This window comes from Mytilus edulis, chromosome 10 (genome assembly GCF_963676685.1).
Source record: "Mytilus edulis chromosome 10, xbMytEdul2.2, whole genome shotgun sequence".
Taxonomy (NCBI): domain Eukaryota; kingdom Metazoa; phylum Mollusca; class Bivalvia; order Mytilida; family Mytilidae; genus Mytilus; species Mytilus edulis.
Genome location: NC_092353.1, coordinates 60002988 through 60024634, shown reverse-complemented (window position 1 = coordinate 60024634; position 21647 = coordinate 60002988). Strand labels below are relative to the sequence as shown.

The 21647-nt window shown below is 33.7% G+C and overlaps 1 protein-coding gene across 1 annotated transcript; it reads left to right on the top strand.

Annotated features, from left to right (window-relative positions):
* The first annotated feature begins 15768 nt into the window (after positions 1-15768).
* On the top strand, positions 15769-20519 carry LOC139491592 (uncharacterized). The gene is made up of 5 exons (XM_071279351.1): positions 15769-16021; positions 16706-16870; positions 17301-17360; positions 17704-17775; positions 18870-20519. The coding sequence occupies exons 1-5, from the start codon at positions 15968-15970 to the stop codon at positions 19848-19850; spliced, it is 1332 nt and encodes a 443-aa protein (XP_071135452.1). The 5' UTR covers positions 15769-15967; the 3' UTR covers positions 19851-20519.
* Positions 20520-21647: the final 1128 nt, after the last annotated feature.

Here is a 21647-nt window from a genome sequence, read left to right as displayed (position 1 = left end):
GTAAAAATTAAAATCACAATATAAATAGATGCACGCAATAATTTCTGAATTTACAGTATTAATTAATTTATTTGACCTGACTGGACATGGTTTTCAACAACTATATAAATGATTATCTTGTGTTTATATTGTCACAATACTTATATATTTAGCTGCAATGGATATATTGATCACCAGTTAAATCATGGAAAACTGAATTGATACTATATTTTCCAAGTGTAAGGAGACAAGGATTCTAGAGGTCCATGTGACTTTTTATAACTCAGTTATTCCATGATTTTGTATTAATACTAAGGATTTGTATTGTAGTGTATATAATCCTTTCTAATACATATGATACATGTATCAATCAGAAAGCTGTGCATATACCATTGTGTACATGTTTTGTATTTATGTAATGAGAATAATTTTCTATTGAAGAAAAAATTTAATCAAAGAAGTTAACTCTGATTCTGAATCTTTGTTAAAGGATTTCCTCTACCATGTCTACAATTAATTCTTGCAGAAGAAAAGGGGAGATAATTTCTAGATTTTTGTCTAGGTGTAAGAAATCTTTTTTAACTGTTATTTATTTTTTACAATTCAATGAATGTTAATAAATTATTGTAGGTTGATTTTTTTGACACAACATACATGTACCTTGATTTATACACCATATGCACACTCTAACTAGCCAACTTTAGAAATTCAAGCAGGTCCACCAATTTTGAGTATAGTTTTGGTTTCTGATGTCCAACTTAAAGTTTGTGGTGGTTAATTTTTTTTTCAGCCTGGCTGGAATAAGTTTCACAAAAATGCTTGGAATTAATTTCTGTTGTCACTTTTTGAAACTCATTGCTGGTATTTAGTATGCAGGTTTCATATTCATATCGGAGATGGAACCATATAATTATTGGGCAAATATTCCTCATCTAATTTACATGCATGTATGGAATAAATTGATGGCAAACATTTTCTTCAAATACTCACTGGAACACCAGATTAGTAGTCTTCATGTTCCAAAATAATGACCAATAAGTTGTAGGATATGCATTTAGGTGGTACTTAACACCTTTACTAGAATTAATTGGGCTCATTTAATATTCATAATATGGTTACCTTGACCCTTAGACAAAAATATTTAAATTTCTAAAAATTTGAACCACAAATTTTACTGGAAAAAATCATTGAATATATAACAATTAGACAAACATAAATTTTGATCATTTTTTTGTGACAAGAGCAACTGCAGCCTAAAGTAAATGGCTGACCAGCTTGTTCAGTACAATTGGTAGTCATCTTTTCTGTATGAATTTTTCTGTGGTAATCTGATCTAGTGTGGAAAGCTTAATATTTCCTTAAACAATAGAACATGATTTAACATGCAGTTGATTCTTACAGAGTTATCTCCCTGTATACCACTTGGAGTCCTTGATTATAACTTCAAAATTAGTTAACTATCAAAGCCTTTGATTTAAAAAGATGAGAAAAGAAATTAATATACATGATATACTAAGTTGCCAAAATATATTCAGATAATTTAAACATTTCAAAAGAGCAGTATATTGGTTTGTAACTTTTTCATAAAACATGTACAATAGTAATCTGATATTAGTGTGTTTTGATTGTATGATTGGAATGAATGTTGTTTTATACTACAGAATAGACCATTGCCACATGTTGTCACTTTCAGAGAGCACATTATACTACAGAATAGACTGTTGCCACATGTTGTCACTTTCAGAGAGCACATTATACTACAGAATAGACTGTTGCCACATGTTGTCACTTTCAGAGAGCACATTATACTACAGAATAGACCATTGCCACATGTTGTCACTTTCAGAGAGCACATTATACTACAGAATAGACCATTGCCACATGTTGTCACTTTCAGAGAGCACATTATACTACAGAATAGACCATTGCCACATGTTGTCACTTTCAGAGAGCACATTATACTACAGAATAGACCATTGCCACATGTTGTCACTTTCAGAGAGCACATTATACTACAGAATAGACCATTGCCACATGTTGTCACTTTCAGAGAGCACATTATACTACAGAATAGACCATTGCCACATGTTGTCACTTTCAGAGAGCACATTATACTACAGAATAGACCATTGCCACATGTTGTCACTTTCAGAGAGCACATTATACTACAGAATAGACCATTGCCACATGTTGTCACTTTCAGAGAGCACATTATACTACAGAATAGACCATTGCCACATGTTGTCACTTTCAGAGAGCACATTATACTACAGAATAGACCATTGCCACATGTTGTCACTTTCAGAGAGCACATTATACTACAGAATAGACCATTGCCACATGTTGTCACTTTCAGAGAGCACATTATACTACAGAATAGACTGTTGCCACATGTTGTCACTTTCAGAGAGCACATTATACTACAGAATAGACTGTTGCCACATGTTGTCACTTTCAGAGAGCACATTATACTACAGAATAGACTGTTGCCACATGTTGTCACTTTCAGAAAGCACATTATACTACAGAATAGACTGTTGCCACATGTTGTCACTTTCAGAAAGCACATTATACTACAGAATAGACTGTTGCCACATGTTGTCACTTTCAGAAAGCACATTATACTACAGAATAGACTGTTGCCACATGTTGTCACTTTCAGAAAGCACATTATACTACAGAATAGACTTGCCACATGTTGTCACTTTCAGAAAGCACATTATACTACAGAATAGACTGTTGCCACATGTTGTCACTTTCAGAAAGCACATTATACTACAGAATAGACTGTTGCCACATGTTGTCACTTTCAGAAAGCACATTATACTTCAGAATAGACTTTTGCCACATGTTGTCACTTTCAGAGAGCACATTATACTACAGAATAGACTGTTGCCACATGTTGTCACTTTCAGAAAGCACATTATACTACAGAATAGACTAGCCACATGTTGTCACTTTCAGAGAGCACATTATACTACAGAATAGACTGTTGCCACATGTTGTCACTTTCAGAAAGCACATTATACTACAGAATAGACTAGCCACATGTTGTCACTTTCAGAGAGCACATTATACTACAGAATAGACTGTTGCCACATGTTGTCACTTTCAGAGAGCACATTATACTACAGAATAGACTGTTGCCACATGTTGTCACTTTCAGAAAGCACATTATACTACAGAATAGACTGTTGCCACATGTTGTCACTTTCAGAAAGCACATTATACTACAGAATAGACTGTTGCCACATGTTGTCACTTTCAGAAAGCACATTATACTACAGAATAGACTGTTGCCACATGTTGTCACTTTCAGAAAGCACATTATACTTCAGAATAGACTTTTGCCACATGTTGTCACTTTCAGAGAGCACATTATACTACAGAATATACTGTTGCCACATGTTGTCACTTTCAGAGAGCACATTATACTACAGAATAGACTGTTGCCACATGTTGTCACTTTCAGAGAGCACATTATACTACAGAATGGACTGTTGCCACATGTTGTCACTTTCAGAGAGCAAATTATACAACTGAATAGACTGTTGTCACTTTCAGAAAGCACATGGATTTGGAAAGATAATATTTTCAGGTACAATGGTATCTGTTGCATTTATGAAATATATATTACATCAGGAATGTAATCAAAAAATGAATTAAAAAGCTTATATATTTATGCAAGGAAATAAGTATTCAGTAACTGTATCAATTTTTCAGTTTCCTAGTTGTATTTTTTTTAGTTGTTCAAGTTTCAATGTAAAAAAGTATTATATGGTATATTTGTTTGTTTTTTTATGCCCCTTCTTTAAAAAAGTGAGGGTATACAATTTTACCTCTGTCTGTTCCTCCTGTTTGTCCAGCCATCCCATGAATATTTCTCGTCCAATTTACACGTATATAACAAGGATTTTGTTTCGGGGTTTATATGAGTCGGGCTCTGACAGCTTTACTGTGTGATGCATGATTAGATTCATCACTCAACAAAGTAATGTTTACTTTATGCTTTTAGCAGGAAGGGGTATCATATTTGATTAGTGGCTCACAGATTCACTTGTTTTTCTTACACTTTGGTGGTATGAATCCCTGGTCATTGACCCAATGAGACTACTATCCAACAAAGTTCAAATGAAGTAGATGTAAACATTCATAGGCAATTACCCCGGTATACCTTTTACAATGAGAATAAGTCGTACCCTTTAGTCTGCTATGATGGGCACTGACATTAAATTTAATATATAATCAAGACAATTGAACAAAACTAACAGCCTATTTTATAACACATGGAGTATGACAAAACATAAACCAAGGACAACCACTGAATTATAGGCTCCTGACTTGGGACAGGCTCATACATAAAGTAGAGAGGTATTATAGGCTCCTGACTTGGGACAGGCACATACATAAAGTAGAGAGGTATTATAGGCTCCTGACTTGGGAGAGACACACACATAAAGTAGAGAGGTATTATAGGCTCCTGACTTGGGAGAGACACATACATAAAGTAGAGAGGTATTATAGGCTCCTGACTTGGGAGAGACACACACATAAAGTAGAGAGGTATTATAGGCTCCTGACTTGGGAGAGACACATACATAAAGTAGAGAGGTATTATAGGCTCCTGACTTGGGAGAGACACACACATAAAGTAGAGAGGTATTATAGACTCCTGACTTGGGAGAGACACATACATAAAGTAGAGAGGTATTATAGGCTCCTGACTTGGGAGAGACACACACATAAACATGATAAAGTAGAGAGTTGTTATAGGCTCCTGACTTGGGACAGACACACACATAAAGTAGAGAGATAAGATTAGTTTGCTAGTGCCAAACCCTTGGCCACTAACCTGATTTAGTGGTTCAACCATAAAACATATAAGAACAAAATATAAAAAAAATCAGTTGTAAAGGGCTTAACTTGACAAATCGATACAAAGCAGAAATCCACACAATTACAGGCTCATGATTTTGGGATACGTGACAGAATGTGGCAGGGTTAAACATGACAGTCTGCTTCGAACCTTTCCACTTACCACGGAAAGTATTTACGGCACAGCATTATAGAACAAACTCCAAATATGATTTGGAAATGGATCGGCTCATGAGCTGGACACAAAGTATCATAAAAATACTTAGTCTGTGAAGTTTCAGAAAGAACCATGGTCTGTTTGGTCTCTTGCCATCATAAGATGCCCATTGTCATTAGTCATAGAATCTTCCGAGACTTAACTTGCCCAAATATTTTCAATATTCCTGAGGAAACTCATTTTGCTAAAAACAATTTCTATTACATTTTAAGGAAAATTGGACAATAGATATAAGAGGATGTGGTATGAGTGCCAATGAGACAACTCTCCGTCAAAGTCACAATTTGTAAAAGTAAACCATTATAGGTCAAAGTACTGTCTTTCAACACAGAGCTGCAAGCTATAAACGGCCCCATTTTGGAGATATTGCCCCTGATATTGTCTGTTCATTGTCTTGATAACTTTTATCGATAGAATAAAACTGCATAGTTTTTAGAACATTGATACCAGTCAAGATTTCCAACTTGTCAATTGACCCCTTCTAGGAGTAATGGACTTGTTTTGCAATAACTATGAAGGAGAAAAACTAATTCGCACAATAAGATCTCTAGATAAGTCATCATGACCGAATTGACCCCTTATAGGAATTGTCTTTTCTTTCTCTTCTCTAAAAACTGATGATTATGAGAAACCAAACAGCAAAAATGTTCAGCACAATAAAAACTAAAAATAAGCGTATATCATCAAGTTACTCCTTATAGGCAGACTTTTACACATATATTTGAATATATATGTCTCTCTTATAGGAGTTATAAATGTCCTTGAAAGACAATTTTATTTACTTTTTTCTGCTTTTTTGTTAGACGTTATAAGTAAAAAAACAAACTGTAATGAGAACAAATAAATGTTCGTCACAATAAGATCTACAAATAAGTTAACATGGCTACATTTGTGAATTTATGATTTATACGAAATATGTCCTGGTAATACCATTTTTACCAATCTTTGCGATTTGCAGAAACTATGATAGAATGAAACCGAAAACAGCTAACATTACTTCATCTTCAAATTATTTAATCAACATGACAGAAATCGTCAATTTATACATGTACTGTATAGAGGTTATTGCCCTTTAAAGAATTTCCTATTTATGTTTTGTTAAGTTTGTGCTCTTTAGAGAAACGGCTTACATTAGAGCAAAACTTTGATTTTATACAAACAGAATAATAGAGTATCCATGGCTAAAATAGTCAATTAAGACCTAATCGAATTGTTGACCTTGAAATACATGTTAGCTATTTGCATTATTTGGTAGAGACCATAAGATATAGAGAGAAACTGTAACAATCAAAAATGTTGAACAAAATTATATCAACAAATGACAAAACTTGTAAATAATCTGCAGGAGTTATTACCTTTGAAAGATTATTTTACCCACCCGAGTTTTTGTAAGACAAATCTATCGAGAAAACCTGTAAACGCAAACACTTTTGTATACATAAAAAGAAGATGTGGTATGATTGCCAATGAGACAACTGTCCACAAGAGACCAAAATGACACAGACATTAACAACTATAAGTCACCGTACGGCCTTCAACAATGAGCAAAGCCCATACCGCATAGTCAGCTATACAAGGCCCATTATCAATAACTATCGCTTGAAAGAAGTTAAAGTTCCTGAAAAAAAACTTTTTTTCGCTTGTAATAGAACTTACAAAAAGCATGGAGAGAACCTGTTAAAATCAAAAGATCGTTAGCACAATTAGACAGTTATTGCCCTTGACGGGTGGTTTCAACTTTCTATTCACATTTCAAAACTTACAGATAGAAACAGGTTTTTAATTGGTAAAAAAGGAACAGCATTTTAAAATCAGATTCACTTGTTCATTCCAATATTTGATAGTTTACAAAATAAAATAAAATTATGTCAGATTACCAGAAAATAATAGACACATAAGCAATCTGTACAATCCAATGTGAATAAAAATATATACATGTAAAACACTTTATAAATCAGTTGCATCCGAAGTGTTTGTCTGATGGCATTGCTAACACAGTTACTGGCACAGCTAAAACAAGTTTCTAACACGTCTCTGTTTTGCCACGTATCAATCGAAATCGTACCCTGATAGAAAGGTACACTGTATAACTTTTTTGAACCACAATATTAAAAGTTATAACTGTTTTCTAAATAGACATACTATGCATGCATACACTCCTAATTGCTCGACATGTATTTAGTTATTGGAACGTGTTTTTTCAAAAGACAATTGACATTCTTTACAGACGTATGTACGTGTCCCAAAATTGGTTTACATTCTCTAACTTAAGTTTGCCTCAACCAAATGTTATTAAATTTATACACAATGCGTATTACCACAACACACAGGTCGAGTTTGAATTGTGATGGCGTCACTTTTACTATTCTAGAGTTATGACCCTTTTCAAATGGAAACATTGCTAAAATTTTCGTTTCCGTTCTCTAACTTGAGTTTGTCTCAACCAAATGATATGAAACTTATACACAATGCTCATTACCCAAAACACAAAACAATTATCAATTTTGGTGATGTCAATTTTGCCTTTCTAGAGTAATTAATACCCCTTTACAAACGGAAAAAATTGCTGATTTTTTCATTTTAATTCTATAGTTGTTACTTGCTTCAACCACATGTCATGAAACTTATACACAATGCTGATTACCACTGAGTTTGAATTTTGGTGGCATCACTTTTAAAAGTAATGCCCCTTTAGTAAAGGAAAAAGTTGCTTCAACCAAATGTTATGAAACTCATACGCAATGCTTATTTCCGCAAAACACAGATCAAGCATGAATTCACGTTGTTGGCATCATTTTTACTGTTTTATGGTTGATATGCCCCTTTACAAATGGAAAAATAGCTAAAATTTTCTCTTCCGTTCTCTTATAACATGATTTTATACAAACTTGTTGTATGCAGTCAGTCTGTATAATTGTCTTATATTGTAATTTTCTTGTAGTCTCTAAAATCTTTTCTGAAATCTCGTAGGTGTACATATTTCCTGTAGTTTAATAAGGTGGTTGTTTATTATTTTGTTGTCCAGTGGTATGCAAAAACTTCTTTTATAAATGTATAGTGTCAGTGAACAAAACAATGTAGGTCACCAATGGCAGGCATACTAAATATTTTTAGTTATATTCATTTACCTATCCCAAAGAGCAAAGTTTTATAATGTTAGCCTTCCATTGATGAAAAGAAAAGTTTAACGATCACATGCATCAACCTGTATTTTACAGCTGAAATTTAGGTAAATTATTTTCTGTGTGTATTGATGAGAAGTCCTGAAGTTCAATAATTAGTTCAAGTAAACTGTCCTGACAGAGCAAATCTCAATTAAAATCAAGACAGCAACCCACATATTTGAGCATAGTACACCAGCTCAAAAAACAACTAAACCAAATTTTACATAAGGGATATCTGTGTGTTAACCAAACATAATCCTTGCAAGTCACACTGGCTTAAAGCAGGAAGATATGTTAGAATAATAATTTTATTAAAAACAATTAAAACAGTTTTGGTCCTTGAGAAACACTCAGTATACAAAATAAGATTTTGAGTTCCTGTCTGGGCAACCTTCAGTGTGAGGAAGAACCTGCCTGCCCGACAATGCACCAGCCAGGAAGTGGAGTGTCTCCACAGAGAGGATGAAAATGTTCTCTTATAACATAATTTTATTAAAAACAATTAAAACAGTTTTGGTCCTTGAGAAACACTCAGTATACAAAATAAGATTTTGAGTTCCTGTCTGGGCAACCTTCAGTGTGAGGAAGAACCTGCCTGCCCGACAATGCACCAGCCAGGAAGTGGAGTGTCTCCACAGAGAGGATGAAAATGTTCTCTTATAACATGATATGATAGCGTTTGCATCATCTGTGTCCCTATGAACACATTCGGCCACTATCTCACTGTTGCTTTGTCATAAATCAGGCTGTTGGTTTTCCTGTTTGAATAATTTTGTGTATATGTTATTTGGTTTGCTCATTTCGAAAGGTCATAAGGTGGTTTATATATGCTTACATCAATGTCACTTTGTACTCTCGGGGTCGCATCAAGCCATTTGAAAAGGGGGGTACCTAACATAGGACAAATGGGAGGTTCCAACTACATGTCCCCAATCAAATGCATTGATCGTCCAAAAAGGGGGGTTGGACATCCCCCTTTTTGGATCCGCCTCTGCACTGACTCTAATGAATTGTTTTCATTTTCAGTAATATCATATCTCCATATTGTTATATTCTGTTTACATGGTTTATTTGTATGTGAAATTAACCATAAAAGAAATACAAGTTAGCATGTGTATATCTATTCAACATGTGTTTAAAATTGTTAGATTTTGAAACCAGTAAAAGAAGACCATATACCACCATACATGGATGTTCCTGTTCCTTGAGTTTTAATATACACTTTATCCTTTGATGCCAGTTGCAATACAAGACTATTCGTAGCTGACATCTGCTCTGATATGGCGGCAGCTTCTGCATGGTTGCCTAAAATTACTTTGCCATTGTGTATAATTTCTGTAACGAAGTTAGTGCCTTTATAAGCTAGTATTGTCCAGGAAAAGTAATATAGACCTTCATATGGGGCAACAAAATGTCCGTTTGAAGGATCATATGCACTGCCAGTATTAGTGACAACTGAATCAAAGACCACTACTCCTTTTAAATTGTGTAGTGCTTTGGAACTCTTAGCTAGAAATCCAACCATTTTGTTATAGTCTGAAAAATAAAATATAATAATTGTTTTGTGAGAATGTTCATGGAAATTGATCCTTATTTCTGAGATGAAAATTCAAAATTCAAATGTTTACATCAAAGAATTTTATTTTTAATTTGATAGTATGGTCTTTGTACAATTGACTCTGTACTTAGTAATAATGGTATATAACTAATGGCATTGTCTTGTCATTTCTTTTATTTGGGAAAAGGTAGAGAAAATATGGATGAACATTTTACATGTGTTGATTGCATTGTGGTAGACATATATTTACTTACTTAGGTCCTTTGATCCACAGTCACATCTACAATCAGAACTCTCAACCAACTTTAATTGATATTGGATACTTTTCCAAAGGTTGGCATTTTTAGAACATTGTTTGTGTGCAATGACCATTGCCAAAAGGCCTATCCATGCAATTATTTTGAGTAGACTGAAAACAAAAAAAGACAACTTTATTTTACGTTAAAATGTTACGTTAAAAATGAGTCAGCTCTGTATTCATGATATAAACAAGTTTCTAATAAAGTAACCAAATTCGATAACTACTAGACTTGAGAAAAAAGTTTTATGAACAATCTTAATTTGTTTATAAAAAAGAAGATGTGGTATGATTGTAAATGAGACAACTGTCCACAATAGACAAAAATGACACAGACATTAACAACTATAGGTCACCGTACGGCCTTCAACAATGAGCAAAGCCCATACCGCATAGTCAGCTATAAAAGGCCCCGATATGACAATGTAAAACAAATTCAAACGGGAAAACCAACGGCCTTATTTATATATAAAATGAACGAAAAAATATGTTACACATAAACAAAGGACAACCACTGAATTACAGGCTCGATCCTGACTTGGGACAGGCACATTCATAAATAATGTGGCGGGGTTAAACATGTTAGCGGATCCCAGGTATATTAATATATATGTTTATATAAAAAAAAGAAGATGTGGTATGACTGCCAATGAGACAACTATCCACAAAAAACCAAAATGACACAGACATTAACAACTATAGGTCACAGTACGGCCTTCAACAATGAGCAAAGCCCATACCGCATAGTCAGCTATGAAAGGCCCCGATAAGACAATGTAAAACAATTCAAACGAGAAAACTAACGGCCTTATTTATGTAAAAATAATGAACGAAAAACAAATATGTAACACATGAACAAACGACAACCACTGAATTACAGGCTCCTGACTTGGGACAGGCACATACATAAATAATGTGGCGGGGTTAAACATGTTAGCGGGATCCCAACCCTCCCCCTAACCTGGGACAGTGGTATAACAGTACAACATAAGAACGAACTATAAAAATCAGTTGAAAAAGGCTTAACTCATCAGATGGACCAAAATACAAGTGTTTACATTACTTGTATGGTCATAGAAGGTCAACTCGATAGTTAATTAGATGGCGTCTTGGTAAAATTCACACGAAACGAAGCTACATCTTTTTGAGGACATGTCCTGTAAATTGTTTATTTTTTACTTTTGACAGTTTGGAAAAATGTTTTACATTGTTATAAATAAAATATGAGAATTTGAGTCAAATCGGTGAACATAAATTTGGCAGCAAGTGCCCCTTTAAGCCTTGAAAATATTTCATCTGCAATATAATATTTTTAGCAAATTTGCTTGTTTCAATTTGAATGGTCAAATAAGAAAATGAAACAGTTTAGAATACCCTTCAATATGAGGACGTAGAAATAAGTCTAACTCAAATCGAGTTATTTCGAAATAACTTTAACTAAATCTGCACTCTCAGGGTTAAAAATGACACAGTCATGACATTATGATTATATTTATAAAGTACATTATAATTTATAATAATTTAAGGACAAGGAAAATAATAACTGCCAAACTCGCTATCTAACAATCGCATGAAATAATTTAAAGGAATATGAAGTATTCATAATTGACATGAATAAAGGGAAACAACGTACATTTCTATGTTGTGGTGTTATACAATTGGCCGGAGAACACAGTTATTTCGTAGTGCATTTCTTTAAGACAATAAATTCAAATCGCACCTGCTCTATCTCAAAAAGATTTTTACAGTGTAGTGTAGTACTAATGGGACAAAATGAAATAATATAAAAATTATAGATACGTTTACCAGTTCTAACTCAAAATATTGACAGTTCTGTGTTAAGGGGATATAAAATTCAGTTTGACAGCTTCAGTCCACAGGCACTTGTCTCAATTTTATTTCTCTCCTATATACCTTAATATAACACAAAGGTATATAGGAATTTTTTTCTGAGACAAGTGCCTGTGCTTCAGACGTTCTAATGTTTGACCTTTTTTAACTGGACCAAATCACTACTTAACAAAAATTCAGCACCCACATTTTTTTAACATGTAATTTCATCCCCTAACTTAATATTTCATGCATTAAATATCAAGAAATATATTTGGAAAGTGTTACCAAAAAAATGCAGGTTATACGCTGTTAACACTGAGGACTATATTTGACTATATAACCAAAGGACGATAACTGTGTCCATGGACCTATTGTTTCAGGTAAGGGTGAAGGTTGATACCTATTAAAACATTTGATTCCGCTGCATTTGTTTGCGTCTGTCCTAATTCAGGAACATGATGTTAGTGGCTGCATGTCGTGTGTCGATGTGGTTCATAAGTGTTTCTCGTTTCTCGGGTTTTTTTTTATACATTAGACCGTTGGTTTTCCAGTTTAAATGGTTTTACATTAGTCATTTTTGGGGCCCTTTATAGATTGCTGCTATGTGTGAGACAAGGCTTCGTGGTGAAGGTCGTATATTGACCTATCATGGTTTACTTTTACAAATTGTGACTTGGATGGAGAGTTGTCCCCTTGGCACTCATATCACATCTTTTTATATCTATTGGTCTCCTGGGCACTCATACCACATCTTCTTATATCTATTGATGACTACTACCATTAATTGTATAATTATTTTATAAATTTCCAAAATTTTATTCTTACCTCATAGTTTCTTTGAGTGTCAGTTCAGGTTTTAAAATTGTGTTGTTCATTCTTACATTTTCTGGTAATTTTATATGGTGCCATGTAATATGAAACCTCTGCAGAGACACGCAAGTTTCCCATTATTGATATTCAATACTTCTATCTAACCTTTGGGTGCCCTTCTTGGAATTTTCATAGTTTTGTTGTTTAAAAAAAATGCCTGTGTGTTTTAAAGTACACACTAAGATAGTTTTTATTATAGCATGGGAAAGATAAAATTCATGCAACTTATCATGCTGAAGATTTTTAAAAGTATAATTTTTAAGATAAATGTGTCTATGGCTAATATAAAAAAAGAAGATGTGGTATGAGTGCAAGTCACAATGAATTATTCAAAAGAGAAAAGTTTACAGTTATATCAACTGTTAGCTATAAATATAGAGATCTTTAGTTAACTTCTTCTTCTCAAAGCTGTAGACCTCTGCAGTAGCGGAGGAAGCATAAAGTTTAACAGTTTATCCGTCCGTCCGTCTGTATGTCCCATTGTTGGTTTCTGTTCTCTAAATATAAGTTTGCCTCAACCAAATGTTATGAAACTTATACACAACGCTTATTAACACAAAACACAGATCAAGTATGGAGTTTGGAGGCATCACTATAACCGTTATAAGAGCTATGTACCTTTTTAAAAGGAAAAACTCCTTCTTCTCAAAGCTGTTAGCCACTGCAGTAGCGGGGGAGCATTAAGTTTTACCCTTGTCCGTCTGTACGTGCGTCCGTCCTTCCGTCTGTATGTCCCATTTTGGTTTCCATTCTCTAACTTTAGTTTGCCTCAGCCAAATGGTTTGACACTTAAACACAATGCTAATTACCACATAATACAGATCAAGTATGAAATTGGGTGGTGTCACTTCTACTGTTCTTGAATCATGCCCCATTAATATTCTATAATTTTTCTTTTCCATTCTCTAACTTTAGTTTGAACCTCATACACAATGCTTATAACCGCAAAGTACAGATCAAGTTTGAATTTTGGTGGTGGTTTACAAATAGAAAATTGCTGAAATTTTCGTTTCTGTTCACTAACTTTAGTTAGCTTCAACCAAATGAGACTCATACACAATACCTATTACCATAAAACTCAGATCAAGTACAAATTAGGGTAGCGTCACTTTTATCGTTCTGCAGTTATAAATGTCCCTTTATAGTTTTATTTGATATGCAAGCGGGAGCATCATCTGTGTCCCATGGACACATTGAACATTTATTTTCTGAGCGATGAAAAGAAGATAGCATTTTCTTTTACATGTACCTCACGTTCGTCTGAAATAGATGATACTCTCTAAAGAAAATGTATATTGCCTCGAAAAAAGTGTTGAAAGTTTAACTGTAATAGTTTTTGTATACAGATTAGACCGTTGTTTATTCCCGTTTGAATGGTTTTTGATTTACACTTGTAATTTTTGGGGCCTTTTATAGTTTGATGTTCGGTGTGAGCCAATGCTTCGTGTGGTAAGCCGTACCTTGACGTATAATGGTTTACTTTGATAATGTGTTATTTGAATGGAGAGTTGTTTCATTGCACTCATACCACACCTTCCTATATCTATTAACCAGAATTTAAAACTTTATAAAGTGATTTATCCAACCTTTCCAATTTGTACCGAGTATTAGGTTAATAATCCAATCTCCAAGGCAACAGTTCTACAGTCCACATGACTGATCACAAGTCTCCTGGCCATTCCAAAAAGCCTGGGAAAGTATGTTAAAGCAAGTAGAAGGAATAAAATCACATCTGTAACGTACACCCTGAATCTCAACGTTAAATTCTTATCGTGATCCATGTTCATGGACAAAGTCAATATGGACAAGAGGATTTTTACTAACAGAATATCCAGGATTTGCTCCTGCTCGACGAGACTAGGGGCAAATTACATAAGGTATATTTAAGAAATAATTCATGGAAGCCATAGATTTGTTGGAAATTTACACATGGCCTGGGCCGTGATATTCGAATTTTATCCTGAGCGTTAGCGAGGGATAAAATTAACGAATATCACGGCCCAGGCCATGTGTAAATTTACAACAAATCTATGGCTTCCATGAATTATTTCGATTCTAATAGGACAAATACGATCATTAAAAAACTGAAGCGATGATGGGTATACACCGTGTGTGTGGCTGTTCTATTTTACCCACTGTTCGATAAATGTAAAACAAATTTAATAAACCTGCATGAATGATTTCTTAACTAACCGCTAGAAAAAAAATGTGATTCCTTTTGTTACTTCTCAGTAAACCCAACATTTGCAATTTTAAATTTACATTTTTTATCGTAAGCTACCGTCAAATTCACTGTTGACATGTTGTAACCAAGGATCCGCCATGTTGACTTGCTGAAATCAGTAAATGTGCGAATAATGCAATAGAACAGAAAACAAGCAACACCTACCTCAATAATTTATTTTAATGCAATTGTATCCGAGTTTAGAAGGTAAACGCAATAGAAAAACCTACAGCTTTGACGTTTTCATACGTATGACGTCATGTTTTGAAATGACGTTAATGCGCCAAAATCATTACTGGAATTTCGCGGAATTTTAATTTATTTTGTTTTTGTCCATTTTTCCGTTCTCTAATGTGTAAATTCTTTTTGTTATGCGTCAGAATCAGAATAAATGTTCTGTAGGGTTTTATTCAATTGTAACTGTTAATACAACGAAATCCACAACCGTTTACACATAGGTAACGATACATGTGGATTTACGTGGGAGGCATATTTAAACAGCCATTTGTGTACATCTTGGAGTCTGCGCTAAGTATAGATATATCGAGAATTTTATCACGGTGTTGTTTACAAAGCGAAAGAAGCACGTCATATTAGAATGAAATTTATTTTTTCTTTTTTATTTTGCTCTTGATTTTTTATATATCTGACAAGAAACTGTATATAACTTACAACTGCTGTAAATCTTATTTTACCAACACTTCTTATAAATATATAAAGCAAATCAAAAAGCCTGGTAAACAAAATGAATATACATAGGAACTAGGTGCAAAAATAATAATAATAATAAAAATCGTACTCCCGTTCGTACGTTGGTACCGTTGAAATAACGTCGAATACCGGGAACGTCACAACTATTGTCCACCCGTAGCTACATAGTTACGCTAAAAGATCGTGCATAAAGTCGCTCCAAATTTTCACTGCTAAATATTTCTTCTAAACCTTGAAAATGTTGCAAAAGCTTGCAGATTTCTGGACTTATAAAGATTGGGAAGTTTTGCAAGTAAGTATATAGCTTGAAATTAGAAAAAGAAACATTTTATTGACAAATTACTTAAATTTGATTTGTAGACCTGTTTGAGTGATATCTGCCTCGCCCATCGTCCAATTATAGCTTTAACATATGACTTACTTGACCTAATCCACTTCGTCCCAAGGGGGACATAGGACGACTACAGTATATAGCACCTCGCTAAATTTATCTTTATCATAGTGGGTTACCCAAATAAAATATGGTTTCCTTATATGAACAAATCAAAACATTTGTGTTAAGTTTCCCAAAGTAGCATGATAAATGGCTGCTGAACGTCCAGTGGCAAATTAAATGCATGTTTTAATCTTACATAAATATCAACTCTGCAGTGTACTAAATCGACATTTTAAGTCGGAATTTTAATTTGACAGCACAAAACGAGTTACTGTCTATACAGGAAGACATGTCATCTTGCCTCGACACATCATTCTAACTTTAAACCGAGAAGTCTTTTATTCTTTCATGTCGCGTGTTTGATGGACAATTTTAAAGTCTTTAATTGTCCCAGATGGATTCGAAAACCCACCAACTTCACAATCTAGTTGGACATGCTACATTTTTACCATGCTCCAATAAAGCTACATTATCATATATTTCAATAACAATGACTCTAAGACTATTTATTTATCGCATAATTCTGTCTTTTTGTTTCAGAACAAAGAAAAGAGACCAAGATTTGGTCCGTTACGAAAAGTCCAAGATTCCTCTTCTGATAAACCAACACCGGTAGAATGGCTGAAAGGGACAATAAAACATCAAGATTCAGTTAGATTCGCTGGTGGGGCGGGAGAGCCTGTGAAAGACATCCATAAAGCTTTGGTAAGGATCTTTGTTTAAAAAAATAAACTGTCTGTACATCGCATATGCATAAGGGTACAATTATGATAAAAAAATCTTTCACCCAACTTAATTAAATTCAAAGCAATTACAATGTCGCTTAATTGCTGTTCTTTATCCTAAAAACAATTTGAGGCTTTCACCACTATGTAAAAACTGTAAACTTTCTTACCTCATTTGAAACGGTACTTCCTATTTGTTTTGAAAAAAAACACACTTACAAACATAAAAAAAAATTGATATGATTGGCTATACAGCCAATATTTATACCAGAGACAAAAAGACGAAGGTTTGTGCATCTATATATGGCCAAAAAAAAAGGCTACATTAATAACAATAGACAAAAGTGGTATCGAAACAGTCATTTTATGTAACTTTGTTAGCATGTTGATTGATTCACTTATTTTTTTAGGATGCTGATTTCAAGAAACTTCCCAATACTTCTCATGGTCAACAATCAAATACTAACGAGGTAGGTAAAATTTTGCTTATATGTATATGTAAAAGTATATGTAATAAAATTGTGAAGAACCAGTAAACTTTGAACAAGTTGTTTCCTCTTTTTGTATACCTCCAAAAGGTGTCCATTCGTGAGGTAGTAAACCCGATACTCTTGGCAAAAAAATGTGTTTTCCTGATTTTTGACGACCGGTTCCCAATTTTTAATTTCCTGGAACCGCGACTTCTTTGTTACATTTTTACACATGTATAAAACGACCATTTAGTTTCTGTCAACGATTCAAAATATAAATTTTTAAAAATCCATCTTTTTACGGTCTACACATAGCATTACAAACAAGATATTTTTGTTTCAGACTAGTGACAATGTTGCTCCAGGCTTCTTCAATATCCAAAATTGGAGAGAAACTTTTGAAAGGAGAATGCAGGTATTTGAATAGAAATGTCATTTACTTTGAATAAAAAAATATCGCAAAAACATAGACTGGATATTGCCCATTCTAATCTATATGTTCGAGCCTCAAATAAAGTGTTTTTCTTGGCTGCTATGACGGTCAGATGTTATTTTGTTTCTTTGTTCTTTAATTTTGAGACCACGACTCTCTTATCTTGATTTTTATTTGGCTATTTATTCTCTATTCTTTTTAATTTTGCCTATTTTTTTCTCCATTCTTTATTATTTTTGTCCTCTATTCTGCACATTTGCCCAATATTCTCTATTCTTTATTTTTCGGCATATTTTTTCTCCATTCATTATATTTTTATGCCCTCTTTTCTGTTATCCAATCCTGACCCTCTTTTACGCAACTTTGGAGATTTGAGGTTTTATATAGGGAAATAAAAAAAAGAATAGAAAATTGGCCTAAAGTATACAGAAATGAAGGGCATCCAATCCAAAATCTCATACAAAACCTCTTATTACGGAGTCGGACATGATTTTCCATTTGTTTCAATATAGTGATTTTTTTTTGCTGTTCCTATTGTATTCAGTCATAATTTTTATCAAAAGCGTAATATATAGGCCCCAATATATATAGTAGTATAATGTATACTGAAGATGAAATTGTGACCAGAATCTGTGTATTAAAATTATATAATGTTCAACATTCGTAGTTTATAATTCTTAGACATATAGAACTTGAAAATAAGTTAGTTTAAACAATATTTATTCAGATAAATCAACATTAAACGATATTATACAATAATGAAATAATATTAAGGATTCAGAAACAAGCTATTTGCTTTTACAAATCCGTCTCCTTTTAAAAATAACGGTTAAAAGTTAATAAGGGTAGGTTGATACCAAAGTCATCAATCGAAAGAAAAAAGCCACATTGGCAAAACAAGGCAAATAACCTAACGAAAGGTCAAACAATAGTCCAGAAAAGAAGATTAGGCAAAACGACACCACAAAAAACCGGTTGCACTCAGGTGCTTCGGAATTTTATAAATATCAAAGTGTTCTGAAGAAGTTTATTTCACATAAAAAAGCACCAACAATAAGAGACATTTTTAATTTCAGATGCCAACGTATACTGGCTGCTGCACTTCATACACCGACTATTCAGAATATCTTGCCTCTCATTGCAAAGATGTCTCCCTCGAGGACGACCAATCAAATCAAGAGGACCTTTACTGGAAAGAAGAATCATATTACCGGTCTGCACAGGAAATCAGAGAACATAACCGGAAGTCCGATATTTCGAAGCTAAATCTCGCTTCTGGAATAGATAGCGATATAGCAGATATTGCTGCTCAGTTGATGCAAGGAGATTCTGTTCTTGATGTCGTAGACAAAATGGCTGCCAACGACGACTGGAAAAGCAAAATTAGTTTCAGTAAAACTGATTTTCAAAGTCAGCCTGCCAAAACAAGAACCTTGAAATTAAACGATTGCTCTGAAATTCTCGTCAACCTTATCGAGAAGACCCATCCAATGCTTCACAAGAAACCGATTTCCAACACCAAGACGCCATGTCATACACCATTTTTACCAGTTCATCGACAAAACGCCTTTAATCAGATTCCGATTTCTACAAACTCGCTACTTCAAAGGTCAAACGTCAAACTGAACTTCTTGTCAACAAAGCAGAAAGCAGATCCTTCCACTCCACTTGTTCGATCAAAATCAGACTGTGAGGTGAATTTCAGCAACATCTGGGACAGTATGCATCAGTGTTTTGTCGTTTGCTCTGCCTATGAGAATAGACGATTAACAAGGGAAGTAACAGTATTTACGTCCACGCCATTGGCAACTGTACCAACAGCGGTAGTCACCGAAAACCGCAAAAGAAAGGCTTCAACAACATGCACTAACCAACCAGCTGCAAAACGCCAAAATAGCGGTAATAAAAAATCTCAAGCGGCATCTCGAATGAAGCAAGCCGCATCATCATCATGTAATGACCTTTTTGCTACACCACTTTTTATTCCATCCAAGTATAACCAGACCGTTTGTGTTTCATCTGCAAATAAATCGTCAGTAACATACAGACATCAATGATCGAGAACAAATGACTTTATATGACAATTCTAAGCTTAACTGTGATTAATTAATTTGACAATACGGGTAGTTTTATAACATATATTGTGTATTTTTTTTCTATTTTTATAACATTTACTTTGGCTTTTATAATGGTTTCACTGTGATTTTTGGATAAAGGTAAGTATATAAAATTTATAGTCATTGATCATGATACAAATTCATTATAAGGATAAGGTCTTTATTTCATTTGGCTGCGAATTTCATACATTATATATTATTTTTGTATATATGCATGAATGTACGGTTTTGTGTGTTTTTGTGTGTGTGTGTGTGTGTGTGTGTGTGTTTGTATGGTTGCATGATTGTTGTGAATGAAGTTGTATACGTTTCATTTTTATTTGTGTTTGTATGTGAACACTTGAATAGTTAATGAATGATTTGTAAAACTGAATCTTGTTTGTATGATTTTTTTTTGTTTGACATTGAGGGTCGGGATGGGGTCCTCATTTCTGATTTCTTTTATTTGTTTAGCTATTTTCTTTATTCTTATTTTTTTTTTTTTTTGCCATTTGTTCTCTATTCGTTATGTTTCAGCACACCATTCTGTTATCTTAATTCTTTTTTGCCTTTTTCGTCTTTTCTTTATATGTTTTGGCCTTTGTTCTGCATTTTTTTGTCTATTAATCTATTTTATACTGCAATCAGCTATTTTACTATACAGATAAAGCTATACGTATAAACGTTAGCTTTATACGTCAATGACCTCAACTAACCTATAAGCCCCGCCTACTTACAACGTCACGTCACAACCATGACAACGTGTAGTAACAATGGTCAAACTTTCATGAATTTAAACCTGTTATGTCTTCAAATTGGTAATTTATATACCATGTTTATCAAATGTTATTAATTAAATTCATTTTCCCTTTCTAATTCCTTAAATTGTCAATGCTTACCGCCTAGACTACGCTCATAGGGAAATACCCCCAAAATGGTACCCCAAGGGGGAAATTCCAAACACTTTTTTTTTCATATTTTTCATATTTTTTTTATTTTTTTATCGATTTCAGTATAAAAACAATATACGTATAGTGTCTTGAAATATGAAGTTTATTTGTATTCGACACGAAACGGGGAAAATACTCGGTAGAACCTCGCATTTTCCCGTTTCTAAGCCTCATACAAATAAATTTCATATTTCAAGACACTATACATATATTGTCTAACTATGCACCCCACCAGACCCTCGTGTAAGCATTGTGTTGACTGTATGTTGTATAAATGTGATTGTATAAACATATTTTTTGATTTTTTTTATGTTTTCCTTATGCCAATAATTGTATATAGAAATAAGAAGATGTGATATGATTCGTAAAGAGACAATTATCCCCAAGAGACCAAATAACACAGTAGTTAAAAACTATAAGTCACTGTTCGACCTCTAACAATGAGCAAAACCCATACTGCATAGACAACTTTAAAAGTCCCCGAAATGACAAATAAAAAGAATTCAGACAAGAAAACAAACGACCTAATTTATTAACAAAATGATGAACGAAAAACATATATGAAAGGCCGTTTATGTCAAAAACCCGATAAAGTAACGCGTTAACATTTAACGCGATAAAATCACATTTAACACGATAAATACAGTTTTAACGCGTTTAAATATTTTTTAACGCGTTATTTAATTATTTAACGCGTTAAGCACAAAACTACAAAAAATTACCGAAAATACTTTCATCTTTCGCCATAACAACGATTTAAGACGTCAGATTTTACTCGAAACTTACTAAATGAAATGGCCACATGTGT